Source organism: Halichoerus grypus, chromosome 5, assembly GCF_964656455.1.
Source record: "Halichoerus grypus chromosome 5, mHalGry1.hap1.1, whole genome shotgun sequence".
NCBI lineage: Eukaryota > Metazoa > Chordata > Mammalia > Carnivora > Phocidae > Halichoerus > Halichoerus grypus.
Window position 1 is genome coordinate 19,782,458 of NC_135716.1, and position 22,217 is coordinate 19,804,674.

Consider the following 22,217-nt stretch of genomic DNA (forward strand, 5'->3'; position numbering starts at 1 on the left):
ATTAACATGCTTTAAAAAATGAATTAATATAGACTATCATTCCATTTTAAGAGAGGAACCAAGGTCCAGCTCCCTGCCAGAATAGAATTGGATATTATTAGTATTACTTAAAAACAAATAATAATAATAACTAATAAATACCAATAACAAAAAGCTGCCATTTAAAAAATATCCTTTGCTTTCCATGCATTTTAGAATGTAGGTATTATTATCTTCTTTTTACAGATAAGGAAGTTGGAATGAGAGAAACAAAGTCACAAAACTAGTGAGAGCAGAGTTCAGATTCCAAGCCAGGCGCCTGACGTAAATGCCAGCATTCTTCATACACTAAGCTGCTTCCAGTCAATAGTGCACCTGCCATGGATGATTCTCTTCCAATTCATAAATTTCTTATCATGCAACCGCCTTACATAGTCAACATTTTTCTCCATCATAGTCCTTGCATTCAGGTGTATTAAAAAAGGTTAATGAAGAAGTAGATCATAGGAACCAACCTTTCGGGGCGCCTGGGTGGCTCAGTCGTTGAGCGTCTTCCTTTCGGCTCTGGTCATGGTGCCGGGGTCCCGGGATGGAGCCCCGCCCGCATCGGGCTCCCTGCTCGGCGGGAGGCCTGCTTCTCCCTCTCCCCCTGCTTGTGTTCCCTCTCTCGCTGTGTGTCTCTCTCTCATATAAATAAAATCTTAAAAAAAAGGAACCAACCTTTCTACCACCAACTAAAGCACCACCCATGCCCCTGGGATGCCCTACTCTGTAGTTGCATATAATTTCACCCAGAAGTTGAAAGAAAATGCTTGCTCATTTCCCTTGAATTCAACCCCTCACTCACCTTCCCACCCACCCACCTCCTTCTTTTACTTTAACCAAGGTCTGATTTACATTACTAGTGGAACATTCCTCCCAGGCTGCCTCAGCTGTCAGGGGCAGCAAATGTCCCAAATGGAGGCTGCAGGATCCCTGGGAGAGTTTACATTATGCTCTTACAAGCTATTAATGCGTGTACTTATATGGATGAGCTTTTCTCTTAAAACGTTGTATTCATTGTAAAATTTGGTCTGGAAGACACTACAGAGAAAGCTGAGTGAACAGCTTACACATCCTGCAGTGGCGAGTCTGTGTGTGTGTTTTCCCAGGAGACTGCAGGCCCTTCCCAGCCCCAGAAAGGTTGCTTTGCTCTGGTCAGGGGACTCGGCCCCTCTCCTGACACCCAGCTCAGACTGGTTACTCAATGAATGGATGGATCTAGTCCAAGCCATTGTCTCCTAGATACGATGGTCCCCAGACCCAAAGAAGTGAGATTCCCTGTGCAATTCCACCAGGGCCTCACTCCCAATCCAGAGTGTTTGCATAAAACCCGGTTGCTTGTTTTTAGAGCCACAATAGTGTGGGCTGGAATCAGACTTTACTACCTCCTGCTGTGCCACCAGGGCCAGGAGCTTGCCTCATTTGCAAAATGGGAGGAACGGGGGCCACCTGAAAGGCTTGTGGTGAAGGATTTATAACTTGATGCAAGCCGAGTACTTAGCATGAGGCCCGCCCCTGGCGGAGAATGAGACCATTTTGATGGCGACGAAAGGGGGGCGCCGGCGGGAAACCGGAGGTGGGGCAGCGGAAGGGGTGGGCGAGGGTTCCGCTGGCGCTCGGCGGGGTGGCAGCGCGGCTCCCACGAGGTCCGGCCGAGATCGCCCCGCGGAAGCGTGGCTTTCCTCCCGCAGCCGGGGCCGTGCGTGGGGTGAGCGGCCGCCGCCGCGGGACCAGCGCGGAGAGGACCTTTGGACGCGCCCGCGGACGCCCCGCCCCGGAAACACGCCCCCCGCCGCCTTGGCGCGCTTTTGAAAGTCTCTTCCCTTTCTCCTTGTACTTTTCGCAGGGTCCGGGTTGCTCGCCGAGCTCCGTTCTCTCTCATTAGCCCTGCGGGGCCCCCCTCCGGACGTAGCGATGAGGCGGACCCGCGCGGAGGTGGACGCGACGCTCCAGATCGCCAAGCTGAACGCGGCCGAGCTGCTGCCGGTGGTGCACTGTCTGGGCTTCGGCCCCGGGGCCGGCGCCGCTGCCGGCGACTTCTGCCTGCTGGAGCTGGAGCCCGCGCTGTGCCAGCAGCTGGAGGCCGGGCACAGGTGATTGCCCCGCGGGGAGACTGGGCCGGAAACGCGCCTTGATTTGAACGCAGGGCTCGCAGCTGCCCGGAGGCCTCCTCTCCAGCGCTTTTTTTCCCGAGGAGTCCACGCCACTGCTGGTCCGCCCACTTAGCGGGACTGAGGTCATACAGAGGGCTGGTCCAGCTCATCTGGGGGAGGCCTGCATCCGCGGAAACAAAGCAGGAAGGAGAACCTCAGTGACGTTTTGGAGACCTTAACCAGGATGCCAGGAACTGCACTGAACACTTCCGCCATTCTAGCTTAAAATCCAGTGCTACTATCTAATATTTATACACTTCTCCTTGCCTTCTACTTATATTCCATAAGTAGGTCGGACTGTAGGGAATAAGTTGAAAGCCGTTCTACAGAGTTGGTCATTGTGGGAGGCCCTCAAAACACAGACTCGGCGTGGGGTCATTTAATGGAAATCTGAAGCTGTTTCTAATTTTGGGTCAGCTACACATTTGCTGCAAAACCCTGGATTAAAAAACATAAGGGCAGAAGTCTAGAGAATCATTCAAATTTGTGCGCTCCCAGCTTCTGGAAATAGGAGTTAGGGGCTCTGGTTTGCTTCTCTTCTGCACGGCCCTTCCTCCATCCAACACCTGTATTTTATTAGGTAGTTTGTTCTCTTGTAGATTTCTTTAAATTGAACTCTTCAGGCTTTCAGTTTTCATATTTACTCGTCTGACACTTATAATTAACTGGCCCTCTGCAGATGCTAGCCACAAAGGATCTTTAAGGAAGCCCAAGGGGAGCCTCATTCATTGGTTTTCATTCCAGCTGAGTTGGGGGGAGCGCGGAGTTTAAGAAAGGACTTCAGGTGTGCGGACTTTGTTTTTATCCAGTTACTATTCATCCACCTGGCAATCCAGAAGGACCTAGAAATGTGTGTTTTAAAAAACATTTTTGCCAGGGGACGGGTTTAAACAAAATATTGAAGCATGGATAGTGCAATGTGGAAATAAATGTTGAAGAGTGGGTACTTGGGACTGTTAAGTGTTATTAGCACTAGGAAACTAAAAAAAAAACACTTCTCACTTAAACTGTCTTAATTTTAAAAAGCATTTACACATTCTTCTATTTCAGGTTTTATTTTTATTTCTTTAAAAGAAGTGAATAGTGTACAGGAGAGTTAAACGTTATACAGACGAAACTGCTAGGGTCTATGCCCTTGTTGTCAATCCCATCATCTTTGTCTTTAGTCTTCTTCCTTTTGTCTGTCCTTCCCCTCTTCTCCTCTTCTTGCTCTTTTCCACCGGTGAGCCTTTGTCAGAACTTTACTGCAGTTTGTGAAAACATATATTTTTCATATATTTTCATTTAGCATTGCAGTTCTCTTTATAAAGTCCCAATTTCTTTGCAACAGAGCTGATGGGTAGGCTAGGAGGTGCTTCTTTGATTGCTAGGGGATATTCAGAACAAAACAAGAAGACCCACTCTTGGGGCGCCTGGGTGGCTCAGTCGTTAAGCGTCTGCCTTCGGCTCAGGTCATGATCTCGGGGTCCTGGGATCGAGCCCTGCATCGGGCTCTCTGCTCCATGGGGAGCCTGCTTCTCCCTCTCCCACGCCCCCTGCTTGTGTTCCCTCTCTCGCTCTCTCTGTCAAATAAATAAATAAATTAATTAAAAAAAAAAAAAAAAAGAAGACCCACTCTTAGTTGGGTACCAGGACCAACAGCGTGATGATCATCTGGGAGCCTGTTAGAAATGCAGAATCCTGGGTCCCATCCCAGACCTGTAGATTGGGATTCAGTTTTTTAACAAGATTCCCTGAGGTACCTATGCATAGGTTTGAGAAGTATTGCTTTAACATGGTTTAGGAAATTGACATCTTGACCGAAGTTACTGGATGGTTTGTCTTGTGCTCTTCCAAGCAGTTTGCATGAAGATGCCACGTGGTGATAGTTGGCCTCTTGGCCTCTTTGGATCTTTCTTACTCATGTTGAATTATTGTTCCTTAGTGAGACCACCTGGTGCCCCTCTGTCTCTCAACAGGCCCCCCCCTTGCTTTGTGAGCCCAACATGTGCTCGAGGGTGATGAAAATAGGGGCCAGACACAGCCTCAAGACTTAATTTTAAATTCTACAAGCCTAGAGGATTTTGGAACTGTTTATAATGAAGATGTCCATTGTTGTCTCTAAACCATGTATTTTCTTTTCCCATTTTCCTGCAGTCTTGTGATTCGGGGTGATAAAGATGAGCAGGCTGTGCTGTGCAGTAAAGACAAAACGTATGACTTGAGAACAGCAGACACTTCCAATATGTTGCTTTTTATTCCTGGTTGTAAAACTCCGGACCAGCTGAAGATGGAGGAAACGCATTGTAACATTATTCACACTGAGGTACTGTTCTCTGCCTTCTAATTTATATGAGAATCACAACCCATGTGCTAATATTGCCTTTAATAATGATGTAATGTATGGTGATTAACATAACATAATAAAAAAATAAATAAATTTAACATTAAAAAAATAGAATCTTTAGGTATGGGGGCACCTGGATGGCTCAGTCACTTAAGCATCTGACTCTTGGCTTTTGGCTCAGGTCATGATCTCAGGGTCCTGAGATGGGCTTTGAGTTTGGCTCTGTGCTCAGCGGGGGAGTCTGCTTGAGATTCACTCCCTCTCCCTTCTGCCCCTACCCCCTCTCTAAAATAATAAATAAAATAAATCTTTTAAAAAATCTTTAGTTGTGAAATGTATAATCACAGGGGATCTGAAAAGTTCTCTAATGAAATTTAAAATTTTTCAGCATTGTTTGGAGTCTTGTGAAGTTGGCTTATTTTCCCTATTTGATTTTTAAGTCCTAGACAAGATGACCATTTTCTGCAACATGGAAAGTTTGTTATTAGGTGATATATTCTAAAAGTTTTACCTATTTTTAGTAAGTCTTACTGTAGATATGTTTTGAAAGGAGACTCCCTCAAACCACAACTAATGCCTTAAGTAATGGTTATGAGGTGGAGAAATGAAGAAATTTGAATTTTTGAGGCAGGTGTGTTTCTTACCTCGGTTTAGCTCATTACTGCCTCTAGCCATGCATAATAAATTCTTAATTATTAGGGAGACTACTGCTTATAGATACCAAATAGAAGTCTCCATCCTGGCTAGATTATTACACACGTCATGATCAAAACATAGCCCATAATTCTCTCAGAATGACTTTAGGCCAACTACTGCCTTAGAATTGGAATAGAAATAAAGGAAAATACTGGGAAATGTCAGTGACCCATGGTGTTGCTAGAACAGAATAACTTCCAGTAAATTTTCTATTTTGGTTCAATTGTAATTAACTAGAAATATGGGCAGTTCAGCCTTTTGTAAAAGATGTTACTTTTTCATCGCATACCTGTTTTGTAGGTGTTTTTGCAGGGGTATAACAATATGGGAGTACTTCTGAGCTCTCGTTATGGAAATTCTGTGCACTGAGACTGGGTAAAGTGTAACAGATCTACCCCAACTAAGGTTTTTTTTTTTTTTTTTTTTAAGATTTTATTTATTTGAGAGAGAAAGCACAAGTGGAGTCGGGGGAGGGAGAAAGGGAGGGGGAGAAGCAGACTTCCCACTAAGCAGGGTGCCCATTGCAGGGCTAGATCCCAGGACCCCGGGATCATGACCTGAGCCAAAGGCAGACACTTAACTGACTGGAGCGCCCCAAAGATCTACCAACTAAAGGTTTCATCTGTGGTTGCACTTCAGATGCCTAGAAGGGCTAGGTGAGGAATGCACGTGGGCCAAGCAGGGTGCTGCTGATAAAATGGTAGTGGTTACCAGTCTGCAATAATAGAGAATGGTGGGGTCTGTGGCAAATTGAAGAACACAAGTCCCACGTAGGTGGGCGGCCACAGCTTGGCCTTGTGGGAAAGCAGGCCCAGAGCTGCCAGATCTTCTGACTTCTTGTTTTCAGGTAAACCTTGACATTTAGATCTTGGGACAAAACCTCCTCTAATATTTCCATGTCAGCAGCTAGTTTCAGCTCTGTACTATATTCCTGTCCCTTCCACACAACACAAGGCAACACACCAGCATCCGTGCTTTGCGTATAGCCAGCAGCCTGTCAGTTTGTGAACCGTGGATGAAATTGAGCTTTTCGGTTTGGTGTTAAGCTCCTCTTTTGGAATCCTCGGGTTCAACAACATTACCATCAGGTTTGGCTAGGCCTTTCTAATCCATTAAGCCTTGTACTAGTTTGAAAGTAGAAGCATCCCCTGACCTTGCATTTTAGAGTTGGAAGGCACCCTGCATATAATCCAGTTCAGCCTTTTTTCCTTATTTATGTGAACCACTTACTGGGTACCTACCAAGTGCTAGATATTGGCGAGTCCCAGAGGTAGGGAGGGGTAACAGACTCACCCATCAGGTAGCCACCGTCACCTGGATTGCTTTGAGTGATGAGCCTCTCACTGTTTCTCAATAAGGAATTAGCTGCAACTCTAGATAGTAGGAAGTTCTTGCACTGAAAAGAAATATTTCTTCCTTAACTTTCTGCTAGATTTTGAAACCATAAGCAACGTAGAACAAGGATTCTCTCTCCTTTAACATCCCTTCATCATTTGAAGACTGTGATCCTGTCTTCTTTATTTTTTGTTTTCCAGCCTAAAATATTCATTTTCTATTGTTTCCATCAGGTTTGCAGAATCGTCACCATCCTGATCATTCTTTTTCTGGGCATACCCTAGTTTCCATAGTACACTTGAGATACTGAGCTCAATGACTGGTTCTCACTGTGTTGGCAATGTCTTCTTTTTTTTTTTTTTTCTTTTTTTTTTTAAAGATTTCATTTATTTATTGGAGAGAGAGAGAGAGAGAGAGCATGAGAGGGGAAAGGGTCAGAGGGAGAAGCAGACTCCCCACCGAGCGGGGAGCCCGACATGGGACTCGATCCTGGGACTCCAGGATCATGACCTGATTGGCAATGTCTTCTTAACTGGGGTTTGAAAAGATCTTCCTGAAGGTACCCACCCATTTGCTTGAGATGCCTGGAGGGGGCCTTCTCAGTAGAAAGCAGATTACCTGGCTCTCTTCTTATTGAGAGCGGATGAGTTGGTTGAAATTTTGTATGAAATTTTCTTTTAGAATGGCCCCTAAAAGGTTATATCTTTATATTTTCTAGATCTTTGGTTTTTCTAATAATTATTGGGAATTAAGAAGATGCAGACCTAAATTAAAGAAGCTAAAGAAACTTTTGATGGAAAATACCTATGAAGGACCCGACAGTCAAAAAGAAAAGGATTCAAATCATTCAAAAGTAAGACTTATTTTCATTTGAAACTTAAAAAATAGAACTATAATTAGAGGCACTGATGGCGACATTCTTACTTTTAGTGTTTATATTTATATTATGAAAATTTCAGATATACCCCAAAGCAGAAAGACCCCCATATATTCATCACCCAGTTGAACATTTATCAATATTTTGTCAATCTCGCTGCTTCTGTCCCCCTGCTGCTTCCCACTTTTTTTTTTTTTTCCTTCTTTTTCAGGAGTACTTTAAAGCAAATCCTAGATATCCTGGTGTCATTTACATAGCTGAAAGCTTCACAGGTTCCTAACTATGGAATATGTTTTTTAGAAGATAAATTAATTTTTATTTAATTAAAAATTATAATTAGAGGCTCTTCAAAAAAGATTTTATGGAAATGGAAAGTATTCTTATTATGTGAAAATTAACTGATTCCTGAAAGTATGGAAAACTATTTACAAGCCAAGTAAAAAAAATTCTCCAGTTTTTAATGTAGTTTGAAATTATAGACCTGCACGGGCATTCTGAAGACCATATTTATGTTCTCTTTTTCTCCTTTGACTGATTGATTTTCTTCTTTTTTTCTTTTTCTTTTTCTCTTTTTGGTAACCACTTTATTGAGATACAATTTTGTATACCAGACAGTTCACTCATTTTAAAGTGACTTTAATTCAGTGGTTTTAGGACATTCACAGAGTTGTGTGGTCAGTTACCACGATGATGTTCAGAATATTTTCATCACCCCAAGGAAACCCTGTACCTTCTAATTTTAACTGTTACCTTCTAATCTTACCTTTCCCTGCTTCCCTCTCCCACTCAGCCCTAGGCAACCACTAATCTACTTTCAATCTCTTGATTTGCTCCTGATTTGCTCTTTCTGGGCATTTCATATGAATAGAATCATATGATATGTGACCTTTTCTCACTGGCTTTTTTGACTTGTGATGTTTTTTAAGGTTCATTCATGTTGTAGCATATATCAGTAGTTTATTTCTCTTTATTGCTAAAAATACTCCATTTTATGGGTATACCATATTTTATTCATTCATCAGTTGAGAAACATGGGTAATTTTCCATATTTTGATTATTATGAAGGACATTCCTGTGAACATTCATGTACAAGTTTCTAGTGGGCCTGTGTTTTAATTTCTTTTGGGTATGTACATAATAAGAGTGGAATTGATGGGTCATATGGTAACTCTTTATAACTTTTTGAGGAACTGCCAGACTGTTTCCAAAGTGGCTGCACCATTTTACATTCCCATTGTATGAGGACTCCAATATCTCCACCTCCCTGACAACACTTGTTATTATCTGTCTTTTTTTATATCAATACCAGTGGATTTGAAGTGGTATCATCATGGTTTTCATGTGCATTTCCCTGATGACTGATGATGTTGAGCATCTTTTTATGTGCTTCTTGACTATTTATATTTCATTGAAAAGCGTCGATCCAGGAACTCCTTTGTCCAATTATTCGGTTATTTGTCACTGTATTACTGAGTTGTAGGAGCATTCTTTATATAGTCTAAATACAAGTTCCTTACCAGATATATAATATGCTTCTATTTTCTCCCATTTTGTGGGTTGTGTTTTTACTTCCTTGATTAAAAAAAAAAATTGTGATAAATATACATAACATAAAATTCACCATTTTAACCATTTTTGTGTGTATAGTTCTGTGGCATTAAGTACATTCACACTATTATGCAACCATGACCACCATGCATCCATAGAAACCTTTCATCTTCCCCAAGATGAAACTATATACCCATTAAACACCAACTCCCCAGTCTCCCCTGCTCCCATACTCTGACAATCACTATTCATTCTACTTTTCATCTCTGTGAATTTGACTATTCTAAATATCCCATACAAGTGGAATTATACAATATTTGTCCTTTTGCATTGATATTTTGATGAAGTACAAAAGTTTTTCATTTTGATAAAATCCAATTTATCTGTTTTCTTTTGCTGCTTGTGTTTTTGGCATACTATCTACGAAACTATGGCTAAATTCGACATCACAAAGATTTACCCCTATATTTTCTTCTTAGATTTCATGTAGTAATCATTACACGTTATTAGAAGAAATTGAACTATAGTGTAAATATTGCCTTAATCTGTTCTATGTATCTATTCTCTCAAATTCGGTAAGTCTAAAAAAATATTCTTCAAAGGACTTAGAATGTTTTTTTTTTTCTTTTTTCCTTGTTTCAGTATACAACTGAAGATTTGCTTGATCAAATTCAGGCAAGCGAGGAAGAAATAATGGCCCAGTTACAAGTTCTAAATGCCTGTGAGATTGAAGGTAGCATTACTTATCATAATTATTAATGATGGAATTTTCTGTTTCCACCAGCATCATGTGAGAAAGAAATTTATGGACCTCTTCATCCCATTGCATATTATCTATTTAATCTTCTTTTGGGCTTAAAGCTGATGATATTTATGTTTTTGGATGTGGGGTAGAGACTACATGTGATGTTTACATGAAGAGGTCCAACTGTGACCAGTGACTCCAACCACTCCTTACAGGGCTTTTTCTTGAGGCATATTTGATCCTAAACATTGGAAATAAAGTTTTAAATTATGGATGCCTGCTGTTAATTGCTACAGTATATGGGTACCATGAATGTTGAGGTTAGAAACCAGTGGATTTTAATGCAACCCTCTGCATTTTTCACTTCTTGCCTGGGGATGGATAAAATTTTGGTATGTGTCGAGGGGTGCATAGATTATTCCTGGCATTTTCTCGGATTGACATCACACACTCCCTTTTCTAATGTTGCCTTTATTTTTTCAGAATAGCCATAGTAACATTCTCCCTTGGAAATGGTGGATTTGTACTTGATTTGTTTCTCCAGAGGTGGTGGTGCCTTCAATGATCAGTTGGCATTTTGTGATCTTTCACAAGAATAGGGAAAGGTATCTTGATGTCCAGCCTTTATCTTGCTACCGGTTCATATCATACCTCTGAGTCTGTTGACTCTTGAGTGACCTAGGCTTCTTTATGAGCCCAAGAACACCTCTGCAAGACAACTAGATGAGAGTTATAACCATGCCAGTGCCCCAGAGTGGAGATCACCATGTGGGATATCCAACCTACAACCTTCACCTCATTTGTACAATGTTCTCTTGAAATCACTGCATTTCCATTTAGATTGACAAGATTATTCTGAAATCATTATTAAAGCACTTGAAAAAAATGAGTCATATGTAAGGTACTTTTTAAAAACCACTAGGGTTTCTCTCCAGACACAATTCGTAATGATTAGGAGAAAAGCATAAAAAGAAGCCTTGCTTATAAAGAAAGCTAAGACTTCTAGTGTCTCTTTTTTGTACTGGGCAAGAGCACACTGCTTCTTTATCAATCTATTAGCCAATTAATTTGCTTACAATGTACTTTGGGAATTTGTAGGTTATTGGAGGATTCTTGAATTTGATTATGAGATGAAACTTCTGAATCACGTAACTCAGCTTGTGGATTCTGAATCTTGGTCTTTTGATAAAGTTCCTTTGAATACTTGCCTTCAGGAACTTGGACCATTGGAGCCAGAGTAAGTATTTTAATTACTGTCTTTCCAAACTTCCTTAAAGGAAAGAAAATTATTTCCCAGGGTGCAACTAAACATAGGGAGTAGACTATATTTTGATGTCTTACAGAAATTTAAAAAATAATAGAACCAGGAAGGACTTAGGAGTTTTGGTCACTGGACTGAATAAATGTGCATCATCTTTTTTTTTCCTACCTTAAAAAATATAAAGAATGGTGCCTGGGTGGCTCAGTCGTTAAGCGTCTACCTTTGGCTTGGGTCATGATCCCAGGGTGCTGGGATCGAGTCCCACATCAGGCTCCTTGCTCGGTGGGAAGCCTGCTTCTCCCTCTCCCACTCCCCCTGCTTGTGTTCCTGCTCTTGCTTTCTCTCTCTCTCTGTCAAATAAATAAATAAATAAAATCTTTAAAAAAAAAAAAAAAAATAATGATGCGTGAGTTATCTTGTGATAACGTATGCTTACGTAATTCATGAAAAAATGTTTAGCATGGGCCTGGCACATAGTAGCCTTCCAGTATATTTTAGTTAGTTCCTCCTGTAAAATTTTACTTGGCAACCAAAATCACTTAGTATTTCAAATCTCAAATTTATATCTTAAGTTTTTAGTTAGCAGTGGTGTTTAAGATATAATGCATAAAAATGTATTGATAACTTTTCAAAGGAGTGTTTTAAATTTTTCAGGGAAATGATTGCACACTGTCTTAAATGTTATGGAAAGAAATATGTAGAGGAAGGTAAGATTTGGAAAATATTTTAACTTGTTTGTGTTAAGATTGGTATGCCTTTCTGAAACGTGTGCCTGGGTTTGCAGGAGGTGAGTTGTGTGTAATTTTTTCTGAGAAATTGCGCTGGGGAAAAGGATACAGTTGTAGTGTATTGAATTGTCAGAAGACAATATGAAACTTCCTCTTCCTTAGGTGAAGTTTATTTTGCACTGAGTGCTGATAAAATATGCAGAGCAACAGCACAGATGCTCCTTCAGAATGCAGTGAAATTTAACCTTGCTGAGTTTCAAGAAGTGTGGCAACAGAGTGTTCCCGAAGGAATGATAACTAGGCTTGATCAGCTTAAGGTAAGGTTAGCAGTAGTGATGGCTACCATAACTCAATGGGGTCTCGTTAGTTACTGGGTGACATGAAATCTGTATTGCCACTGAGCTTGGAGCCACTTTATTTTCCTAGCCACCATCTCCATTAGGAGCAGACTATACATTCAGTCCGACACTAGTTTTAGGACGTTTCTGTCGCCTCAGTGAGATCCCTCAGGCCTGTGTGCAGTTAATCCTGCTTCCCACCTGCTGCATTTCTGTTCCCACCAGCACTGTTGTAGTCCACTGTCATGTTTGTCTGGCTACAAAGAGCAATGGAGTCCCTCAGCGGGCCCTCTGTACTTTTAATTTTGCCCACCTCCGATCCATTCTCTGCAGTGCTGCTAGAATGACCTTTGAAAAATGCCAGTCAGATTAGATGAACGTCATCCTTAATGATTTAATGGTTGCCTGTAGCATTTAAGATAGAAAATCCAGGAGGACGCCTGGGTGGCTCAGTGGGTTAAGCGTCTACCTTTGGCTCAGGTCATGATCCCAGGGTCCTGGGATCGAGTCCTGCATCGGGCTCCCTGCTCAGTGGGGAGTCTGCTTCTCCCTCTCCCTCCTCCCCTCCCCCCTCCCCTCTGCTTGTGCACTCGTGTGCATGCTCCTTCTCTCTCTCTCTCAAATAAATAAATAAAATCTTAAAAAAAAAAAAATCCAGGATTTGTATCTTGGCCTACAAAACACTTCATCATCTCCCTTATAGCTCCATCTCTTCCTCCTTCTCTCCTGCTCACTGCATACCAGCCATCTTTCAGGTTTTCAAGATCATCAAGCTCTCTCCTACCTTAGGACCTGCCCACAAGGCTTTTTGTTCTAGAATGACCTTCTTTGTAATTTCGCCTTGCCACCTCCTATTCATCTTTGAGTCATTTCCTCAAGGACGCTTTTCTTTTTTCTAAAAAAAAAATGCCTCCTGTTTTACTTTGTCAGAGCACCCTGTATTTTTCCTTCCTGGCACTCACCGCTTAGCTCTGGGAAAATGTTTAATTATGGGTGTTTCCCACTCTCCACTGTGATAGAATTTTGTTCACTGTTGCTTGCCAATGTACAGCATTCTGCCTGGCGTATGCTCAGGGTATGCTCAGTAAGTATTTGTTACAGCGTGAAAGGATTTGCTCAATATTTAGAGTTCCTTTTATGTCTAGGCACCATGCTAGATGCTGAGAAGAAAACCACGTGCTGTCAGGGTCCTCAGCCTGGGCTCTGGAGATGGGGGGGTGCACATTACATGTATAAATCCTTTCTTATAATGTAGAGTGATCTGTGTCATGGGAAGGGCATGTACAAGATGTTATGGGAGCAAAGAAAAGGGACTTATCCATCTGACTGGTCGATCGGGGATGATTTTCTGAAGGTATGGCTGTTTGAGCTGCTGAGTTTGAAAGGATGAACTATGAACTCTAGATGGAAGGGCAGAGATGAGGACCCAGGAGAGCTCATGTTCCAAGGCATGGAGGGATACAAATTGGGGCACTATTAGTAGGGATGCAGGACTAGAGTAAAAGGTGCTGGTGAGTCAGTGAGGGACACTATGGTCTGTGCTAAGGAATTTCATTCCTATTTAGAAAGCTCTCTGGGGCCTTTTAGTGACATCAGAAGAGCTACCTGATGAATTTTGCCTTTTAGAAAGAACACTATGACATTGAGGATGGTTGGATGGAAGGTTGGCTAGATTATGAAAAAGGAGAAATCTCCAGGTTCTCTATAGTTACGTACTCCTAGCTAAGAAAGTACTGGCCAAAGAAATAGGTGATGGAGAATGGATAAGGGACATGTTGAGGCCTTAAAATCTATAGGATTAAGTGACCATGTAGGTACGGGGTTTGAATAATGGAATCGAGGATAATGCCCAGGTTTCATGGTTTCCTAGGATAATGGGATAAGAGCAGTTTTGGGTAACAAACACAATGGGTTCATAGATAGGTTTGGATATAGAGTTCTTGTGCTCGTTCTCGGAAGAGCAATTTGAGATGAAGAAGCCTATGTTACTGTCATTAGCAAGTAAGTAGTGTTTGCAGTCCTAGGTTTAGTCGAGGTGAGTCGAGCCACTCAGGACAGTGACAGTGAGACAAGTCGAGGGATCAGGGTAGGAACCCCAAGGAACTACAACATTGAGTTAGGAGGAAAATAATGAGACGGTGATGTCAGCGATGGAGATTCAAAGAGGGAGGAAGCAACATTAATGAAGAAAACAGGGCTAGCAAATCCAAGGAAAGGGCCCACTAGATTTGGCAATGACAGGTCATTGGTGACTTTGAACTAGAGCTAACCTGATAAATTGAGCAGCAGAAGCCAGATTGTAGAAGGGAAAAGGAGAATTCACTGTTTAATGGAGCTCTTTTTATGAAAAAGGCTATTGAGGGTTTCTGGGTAGTTTGTGTAAGTTTGACATAGCCGACATTTTTAGCGGCTTGGGCTCAGCCAAACCTAAAGGTAAAAGAATGAGTCGTATTTAGACACTAGACCGTTATTTTAACTGCCCTTTTTCATTTCATTTTTAAATAGGGGTTAGCCTTGGTGGATAGACACTCAAGACCAGAAATCATATTTTTGCTAAAAGTAGATGATTTGCCTGAGGATAATCAAGAACGTTTTAACAGTCTGTTCTCTCTAAGGGAAAAGTGGACAGAAGAAGACATTGCTCCATATATTCAGTAAGTGGATTTTGAGAGTTCTTTGTAGCATAGGGGTTTTAGATTTATGATTAGGACACTTTTTTTTTTTTTTTTTTTTTTTGAGTGTTCCCTGAGGACATGGCTTCCTTTGAAACTTTTTCAAGTCGTGGCTGTCTTCTCTGTCATTCTTCACAACTTCTGATCCTGGAGGTGGGGAATGTGTTGTCTTTCTTTCTCATGCTGCCTCTAAAACCACTTCTCTGCCCTCCTCCCTGCAAAACTGCAGCTCTTTGAGGCCCACTCAGACTGCATACCCCACTATGGCTCTAAAGCAAACCCTCTCTCTGATGGACACCTCCTCTCTTTCCTGATGCCTCACTTTAACATTTTGGTAGATGCCAGATTGCAGAAGAACTACCTAGCTCATTAGTCACTGTTTACAGGACCTCAAATGTACTAATGCTGCCACCTCTTCACTGTGTCTTAGCTCTCGTGTCCTCTCCTCCCTTTACCCAGGTTGGATTTCCTGCTCAGGGTCTCTAGCTTCTACTGGGCATGCTTTGCTCCTATGGCCCTTTCTACCCCTTGTCACACCTCTCTGGCAAAAAAAATCCACAAAGATAAAACTCAACTTTTCTGCTTACTCTGTGCCTACACGTGGAGCAGATGACAAATTTCCTGTAGAAAAAGACACAATGGAACTTGCCAGTCTTACTTAAGAGCTTGAGTGGTATGTACCTGGGTCCTTGGCAAAGCACCGTTTCCTAAGGAAACTTTTCTACCCTTGGAGCTCACTTTTCATATTTTTGCTTTTCATGTCATCAATACCTTCTTTTTCCTCTTCACCTTCAGCTTGTGACCTCGTTTCTTGAGAAAATAGAAACAGATGAGAAAAGACAAGGACAACTTCTTTCCTACCGCCAAACCTGCCAGTCTCTTTGTATTATGTCCATACATACTCCCTTTGCAGTCCTTCCTCTATAATGCATGAACCATCCCTGCTCCTAAGGCCAGTCCTCCTCCTGCACTAGATCCATCCCTCTGGCCTTATTAAAGACATACATCCTCTAGTTATCATTTTCCCCCTGTGATACTGATGTCTCCCTACCTGCTGGATTATTCCCATCAATATATGGTATACTGTAGTATTGCTCATTTCAAAAAACAACAACCTACTGGACCCCATACCCTCTGCTCTCCGTCACAAGAAATTCCTTTTGAAAGTTTGTGTACTCCTTTCTGCTTCGTCTCCCATTCTTTCCTTAACCTGTTGGCATCTGTCTTTCTACATTTCAGTGGTCAACTGTCTGTCCTTGTTTACTTGGCCTCTTAGAACTCTTGGACACTGTGGACCACTTTCTACTTGAAACACATCATTTTTGTCCCTTCTCTCCCGAGGCAGCTCCTTTTCTGTCTCTTTCTCATGTCTCCCTGTTCTTTCCAATCTTTAAATGTTGGTGTGCTCCAGGACTATTCTTGACCATCTGCTTTTCCATTTATATTTTTTCCCTTGGTGCCCTCATCTAGACCTGGATTTAAACTTAATGACTTCCTAATTTTATCTTCATATTTGATCTTTTCCCTGAGTTCCAGTTTCTCTTATCTAGCTGCCTATTGAACATTTCCACTTGGATATCTAAGAGGAATTTCAAACCTGACATGCTCACAACAGAACTGTGGTTCCACCTTGTCCTAACCCCATCTTCCACCTCTCAGTAACATCACCACCATTAATCCAGTTACTCAAGCAAAAAGTCTGGGAATCATACTTGTCTTTTTCTTCTCTTGCTCCCTGGTTCAAACTATGAGCAAATCCTAATGGATCATCTAGTACCTGCCTCTGAATTGGTCTCCCTACTTATATTTTTCCCCTCTTCTCCTGTCCCACTTTTCAAACTTTTTATTTTGGAAAATTTTAAACATTCAAAAGTGACAGTATAACATAATGAACCCGCCATGTACTCACCACTTAGCTTCCATAATCATCAACTCATTGCCTCCATTATTTAAAACTTAGATCACATTCTGCTTTTCCATTAATGAAAACCCTCCTAGTGACTTCCCTTTATACTTAGAATTAAATCACAACTTCTTTCCATGTTCTTTAAGGCCCTGTATGACTTTGCCCTTGCTCCCTTCTCCAGCTCATGTCCTCTCATTCTTCCTTCATCTCCTTTGTTCCAGTCATAGTCCTTCTCCTCTTTGGGTATACAAGACGAAGCTAAAATTCAGGAAGGGTGGGTAACATAAATAAGCACACACAAGTAGCTTAGGATCCAGGGTCTCCGTGTCTAGACCTTCCTATATCACATGGCTTGTATTTCTAATTTGGAGCCTGTGTGATATAATGGAAAAAAAAAAATTGGACTTAGAAGTCATGCAGACCTGGCAGCGAAGTTTGGTTCCATCCTTGACTACCTGAGCCCCATATCTAATGTGGGGTTAAATAATACATTACTTTTACTCTTTCTGTGGTTAAATGAGGTAATACATGTAAAGTACCTAGTTCAATTAAGGCTTAGTAACCACTCCCTACCCTGTCTCTCCCACAGACACACATCCTTATGCTTGTTGGAAAGATGGACTTAGGCAAGAGAGATATAAATAACTAGCACTGTGAATATTATGTTCCCTAACATATTCATGCTATTCTTTTTTTTTTTTTATTGTTTCCACAGAGATTTGTGTGGAGAGAAGCAAACCATAGGTGCATTACTCACTAAATATTCTCGCTCTTCAATACAAAATGGTGTTAAAGTTTACAATTCCAGAAGACCCATTTCTTAAAAGAACAACAGTCTGTTCTTTGGGACTAAAGTTGCTTCATAAAGTTGATGGTTATAAGAAAAAGATTATTGCATATGTTTGTATTCCAGATTTTAAGAAACATACTTTGCAACATTTTTCTCCTAATCCTAAGCATTTTGAAACTACTGCTCTTTTTCCCTTAAATGTAATAGGATATTTCTATATCTTTCAAGTTATTTTTTCATTACGCATACAGTGTAAACAAGGACAAAAGAAAGTTATTCCCTATATTTAGTATATCTTGAGTTTATGTGGTTTTATTTATAGAAAAGTGTTGCCTTTTTTATATTTAAAATTGCATTCCTTTAATTAGGATTTGACGTTCTAATCATTAACAAATTTAAAGGCTTTTTCAGAGAACTAAATAGTAATAGTTTCCTAGAAGAGTAATTATTTATTCACTTAAATGTCATTTCTCAAGTGATTTCCCCTCTATTTTCAACATTCCACCAAGACAGGGAGTCACTAGATCCTCTGTTACCTAACTTAGTCATTTGCATTGATGAAATTGGCTTGGTAATAGCTGCTGTGTTGCCTGGCTGATGTCCATGTGCACTTTGGGATGAAATGGATTTGATCCTCAATCTTACGTGAAGAATACTAATAGAGCAATTTATAATCCTGTAATGGAGAAAACTGACACGGGTAGTACTGGAAAACTGCAAGTAATGTCTGATGCGTTTTGGAATGCTTGATAAAGTTCCTTTATAGCTTTATTTTCCTGATTTGTATTCATTTAGACCAAAGGTCAGATTAATTTTAACTTAGCTAATAAACCTGTCACCAGGACAGTTTGAGGGCTTAGGCCAAAGATAAATCTGATCCAAGGTTGAAAAAATGTTAATGCGAAATCCACAATTACCTAACCCAAGATTTAACTGTTACTGAAATTTACAACTGTTTTATTCTCTTGTACATGAACTGCAAATGTCGATGGCTTCAAAATATTTGTCTTTTCAATAAATGTTTTGTATGTATGTAAAATTATTTAAAAAATAAAATACTGAGGCAGCAGTACCTAGTGAGGACTCTGAAGTTTGAGTTAGACTACCTGGGGTCTAATTACATGTTTCACCGCTTCAATCACGGGGGCCCAATGGTTCATGGTGTCCCTTCACACAGCAAACCAGCGGGACACCCCCCTTCTCCTGGTTTCATGTATCCCTGTTCTAAGACCCCCACCTACTCCCCGCCCCGCGCTTCGCAAACCATTATATATTTCTTAATTTTAACAGTTGTCTCCCATTGCATGTGCCTGGAAAAGCAAAGGCAAAAACCCCTCATATTATCGCGCGAGCCCCACCCACTGACAAAACTTCCGGCTCCCGCCCTCGCCGCCGTCCCACTTCCGCTGACGCCAGAGGTCAGAGGTGACAGGCAAGATGTCGGCTGTCTGTGGCTTTGAGCGGTTGTTGAGAGGAGGATCTTCGTAACAAGCTCGCCGGAGACGGCTAAAAGGAGCCGAGTCGCGAGAGCAAGTTTGAGGCGGCGGCGGGGTGTGGGCGCCGAGGGAGCCCTGGCCGCGGGGCATGACTGTCGGGAGCGTTGGGGAGCGGGGAGTGGGAGGTGCCGGAGGCTGGTGATACCCCGCAGCCCCCCGGGAAACGGGGAAGCCGAGCTCGGTGGGAGCGCTTCATGCCGCCAACTGGTTTAGAGCCCGCCAGAATGAACAGGAAGAAAGGAGACAAGGGCTTTGAAAGCCCAAGGCCATATAAATTATAAGTATTTTTTTGTATTCCTTTCCTAGCTTTTGTTTTTATTAATTATATTTTGTGATTGCTTGAAGCTGCCTTGGTGAGCCTGGGAAATGTAGTGGGAAACTAGAGCCCACTCACCGTGATGGAAATGCCGTTTGTAGGACAGTATGTATGGTTTTGAATGGCGGTATTGTTCCACAGATTTAATGTCCCTTGCAGGTGAATAAGTGTTTTTCTGAAAGTACCTAGCCGTATTTTTATACAAAGAAATCTATTTTCGTGGCTATTACTAAATTTAAAACATGCAGTTACCTTAATTAGTAGGAATGTAAAATAAAACATAAAGTATGATTGTGAGCTGCTTAGAACTTACTTACACTTCGGTAGAATTATGCTTTTATTTAATAATAGGAGTATCTTCTTTTTCTTTTTGAATATACAACCCATCAGGTTGTCTGCATCCACAACATAAACTTCCAGAGAAAATCTGTTGTGGTAAGTATATTCTCAACAATTGTAAGCAGTAGCAAGTTCAAACACCCTTTACAATATTTAGAAACCTTCCCTGTCAGGGGCACCTGGGTGGCTCAGTCGTTAAGCGTCTGCCTTCGGCTCAGGTCATGGTCCTAGGGTCCTGGGATCGAGCCCCGCATCGGGCTCCCTGCTCGGCGGGAAGCCTGCTTCTCCCTCTCCCTCTCCCCCTGCTTGTGATCCCTCTCTTGCTGTGTCTCTGTCAAATAAATACATAAAATCTTTAAAAAAAAAAAAAATTTTTTTCCCTGCCAAATGACTATGTTTCAAGAATAGGTAAGATTTAGAATTCAGATCTGTGTGACTCCAAGGTGCATAGCCTTGCTGCTATACTGACTGCCTCAAGTCTCCCTTCTCTCTTTTTTTTTGTTTCTGGATAAACATCCTGTTTAATCTGTTGTGGAATATGAAAGTCTGTATTACCAAGCATTTTAGAATTGTGCATGAAACAAGAATAAGCCCATAGTGAAATTTCTTCTGTGAAAAAAGTTAAGGTTAGCACTCTCACTGACTCAACTTGGCTGCTAAGAGGCCAGTTTTGTTTTCTGATTCTTGGCTGACCTGATTTAGGAGCATTGCTTTGTAAAGGTTTAGGTAAGGTGTTTGAAATCTTGTAAACACCACCCCTTTCCTTTGATGTGTATAGATTGCATATATAATCTATTCTGGGGCAGTCCTTGGCTGCCTAAGTACTTAATTTGGGGGGACCTGTATTAAAGAGACAAAATCTTAGTGAGCTATCTTTGTTTTTTGTTTTTGTTTTTTGTTTTTTTGCCAGTGTGGGGGGTGGTGGTGGCTTGAACTTCCCTCTGGAACTGTTACCCCTGTATGTGTGGTTTACTCAAGATGAGCTGTACAGTTAAATAAAAAAGTAACCTATTATAGGAATCTTAGAATCCTTGAAGGTTCACTAAGTCCTATCTCCTTATTTAAGGAATTTCTCTATCAATATTCCCTGCCTATGATTACGGCTGACCCTTGAACAATGTAGGGGTTAGGGGCCCCGACTCCCTGCGCAGTCAAAAATATGGGTATAACTTTTGACTTGCCAAAAACTTAATTGCTCAGAGCCCACTGTTGACCAGAAGTGTTACCAGTAACATGAACAGTAGATTAATGCATATTTTGTGTGTTTATTATATACTGTATTCTTGTAATGAAGTAAGGTAAGGAAAGAACGTGTTATTAAGAAGATCATAAGAAAAAGTACATTTACATTACTGCCCTGTATTAGGAAAAAATCCACATATAAGTGGGCCTGTGCAGTTCAAACCTGTGTTGTTCAAGGGTCAACTGTATTTACCTTGTCCTTCATGGAAGGATACTTTAGGTGTGTTGTGTTGTAGTAATTAGGTAGGGAAGATATGAGAATTAGGGAGTTTAGTTAAGTTACTGTAATAATCTTATGGAGAAATGATGAAGCCCTGAAAGAAAATAACAATAATGAAAGTGGTATAGAAATAGAGTTGATGTGATTGAATTATAGTGAATGTTTATTGAGTACATTCTATGTATGAGACTTTTCTAAGGTTTTATGTGTGTGACCTCACTTAATCACAAAAACCCCATGAAGTAGATGCTATTTTAATCCTAATTTTTAAAATTAAAGCAGCTGAAAGACTGGAGACTAACTTTCTTCAGGGCATAAAGTTAGAAAGTGATGGAGCCATTTTTTAATCAAGGATGACCTAAGAGTCACCTGCAGCTCCTTTCTGTCTGTTGTTCCCCCTCTCCACCTCCTCTGCACCTGCCGAAATAATAGATGGGAAGGAATTGAGATGACTCTTACTAAGAATGTTAGGAAGGAGTTGTGAATGATTTGGGGGTTTCCCACTGGAAAAATTGGTTGGATGGTGAATGGATTAGGGTCCTAGAAGGAAATAAGCTGCATATCCATACAGGTTAATTGAGGGAAAGTTGTAAAAGGACTATTTAGAACAAACAAGGTTAAGAGAAACCAAGAGATGGTGGGGCACGCTAGGTTGGCAACAAGGAACAGTTAACATTTCTAAACCTGAAAGAATAAAGGAAGTGGTTACTAGGGTATAATAGACTATAGTAGCTGTGGGAAAGAGTCACCTTATAGGAGGTGTGGCCTTTGGTGAAAGAATGAAACTACTGCCTCCCTCAGCTGGGCAGCAAGGAACCTGGAAGGATAGATGTAATGCGCCCACTTTTCCTTCTGCTCTTCCAGTTTTCTCCTCATGCTTCCCATTTGACCAGCCCAGCCGGAAGCTACAGGGCTAGTGGCCAGTTAATATAACTCCTGGGGTATAGAATGGAGAGTGGATTAGGAGGGGCAAAAGGAGAATATCTAGAATAGTCTACCCATTTGCCCCCAAACCATTCTTTCTTGTTTTTTGTTGAGATGAGAAGCTACACAGGGAACTGAATGAAGTCTTATCCACTGTTGCAGAGGTTGGCAAGGGCTGAGTACCTATTTTTGTAACAAGTTTTATTGCAGTACAGCCACACCCACTTATTTATATATTGTCTAAAGTGTTTTGGAGCTACGCTGGCAGAGTTGAGGTACCTGTG

General features: G+C 41.3%; 2 protein-coding genes across 10 annotated transcripts in view; both read left to right on the forward strand.

Moving 5' to 3' along the window:
- Positions 1–1,623: 1,623 nt before the first annotated feature.
- DSCC1 (DNA replication and sister chromatid cohesion 1) lies at positions 1,624–18,465 on the forward strand. 3 transcript variants are annotated; one of them, XM_036080374.2, is made up of 9 exons: positions 1,624–2,114; positions 4,311–4,479; positions 7,250–7,384; positions 9,599–9,689; positions 10,800–10,938; positions 11,617–11,669; positions 11,853–12,007; positions 14,644–14,682; positions 17,322–18,465. In XM_036080374.2, exons 1-9 carry the CDS (start codon positions 1,936–1,938, stop codon positions 17,364–17,366), a joined length of 1,005 nt encoding a protein of 334 aa, XP_035936267.2. In that variant the 5' UTR covers positions 1,624–1,935; the 3' UTR covers positions 17,367–18,465. The 3 variants fall into 3 exon arrangements, with proteins under 3 accessions (XP_035936267.2, XP_035936268.2, XP_035936266.2); XM_036080373.2 differs by having other exon boundaries at positions 1,627–2,114; positions 14,534–14,682; XM_036080375.2 differs by lacking the exon at positions 14,644–14,682 and having other exon boundaries at positions 1,625–2,114.
- Positions 18,466–18,801: 336 nt separating this feature from the next.
- The window catches only part of TAF2 (TATA-box binding protein associated factor 2), a 92,401-nt gene continuing 88,985 nt past the window's right edge, over positions 18,802–22,217 (forward strand). For all 7 annotated transcript variants that reach the window (XM_078072064.1, XM_036080364.2, XM_036080365.2 and 4 more), the window contains exons 1-2: positions 18,802–19,169; positions 19,589–19,643. In XM_078072064.1, coding sequence (XP_077928190.1) covers positions 19,087–19,169; positions 19,589–19,643 — 138 coding nt within the window. In that variant the 5' untranslated portion in view covers positions 18,802–19,086. The remainder of the gene's footprint in view (positions 19,170–19,588; positions 19,644–22,217) is intronic.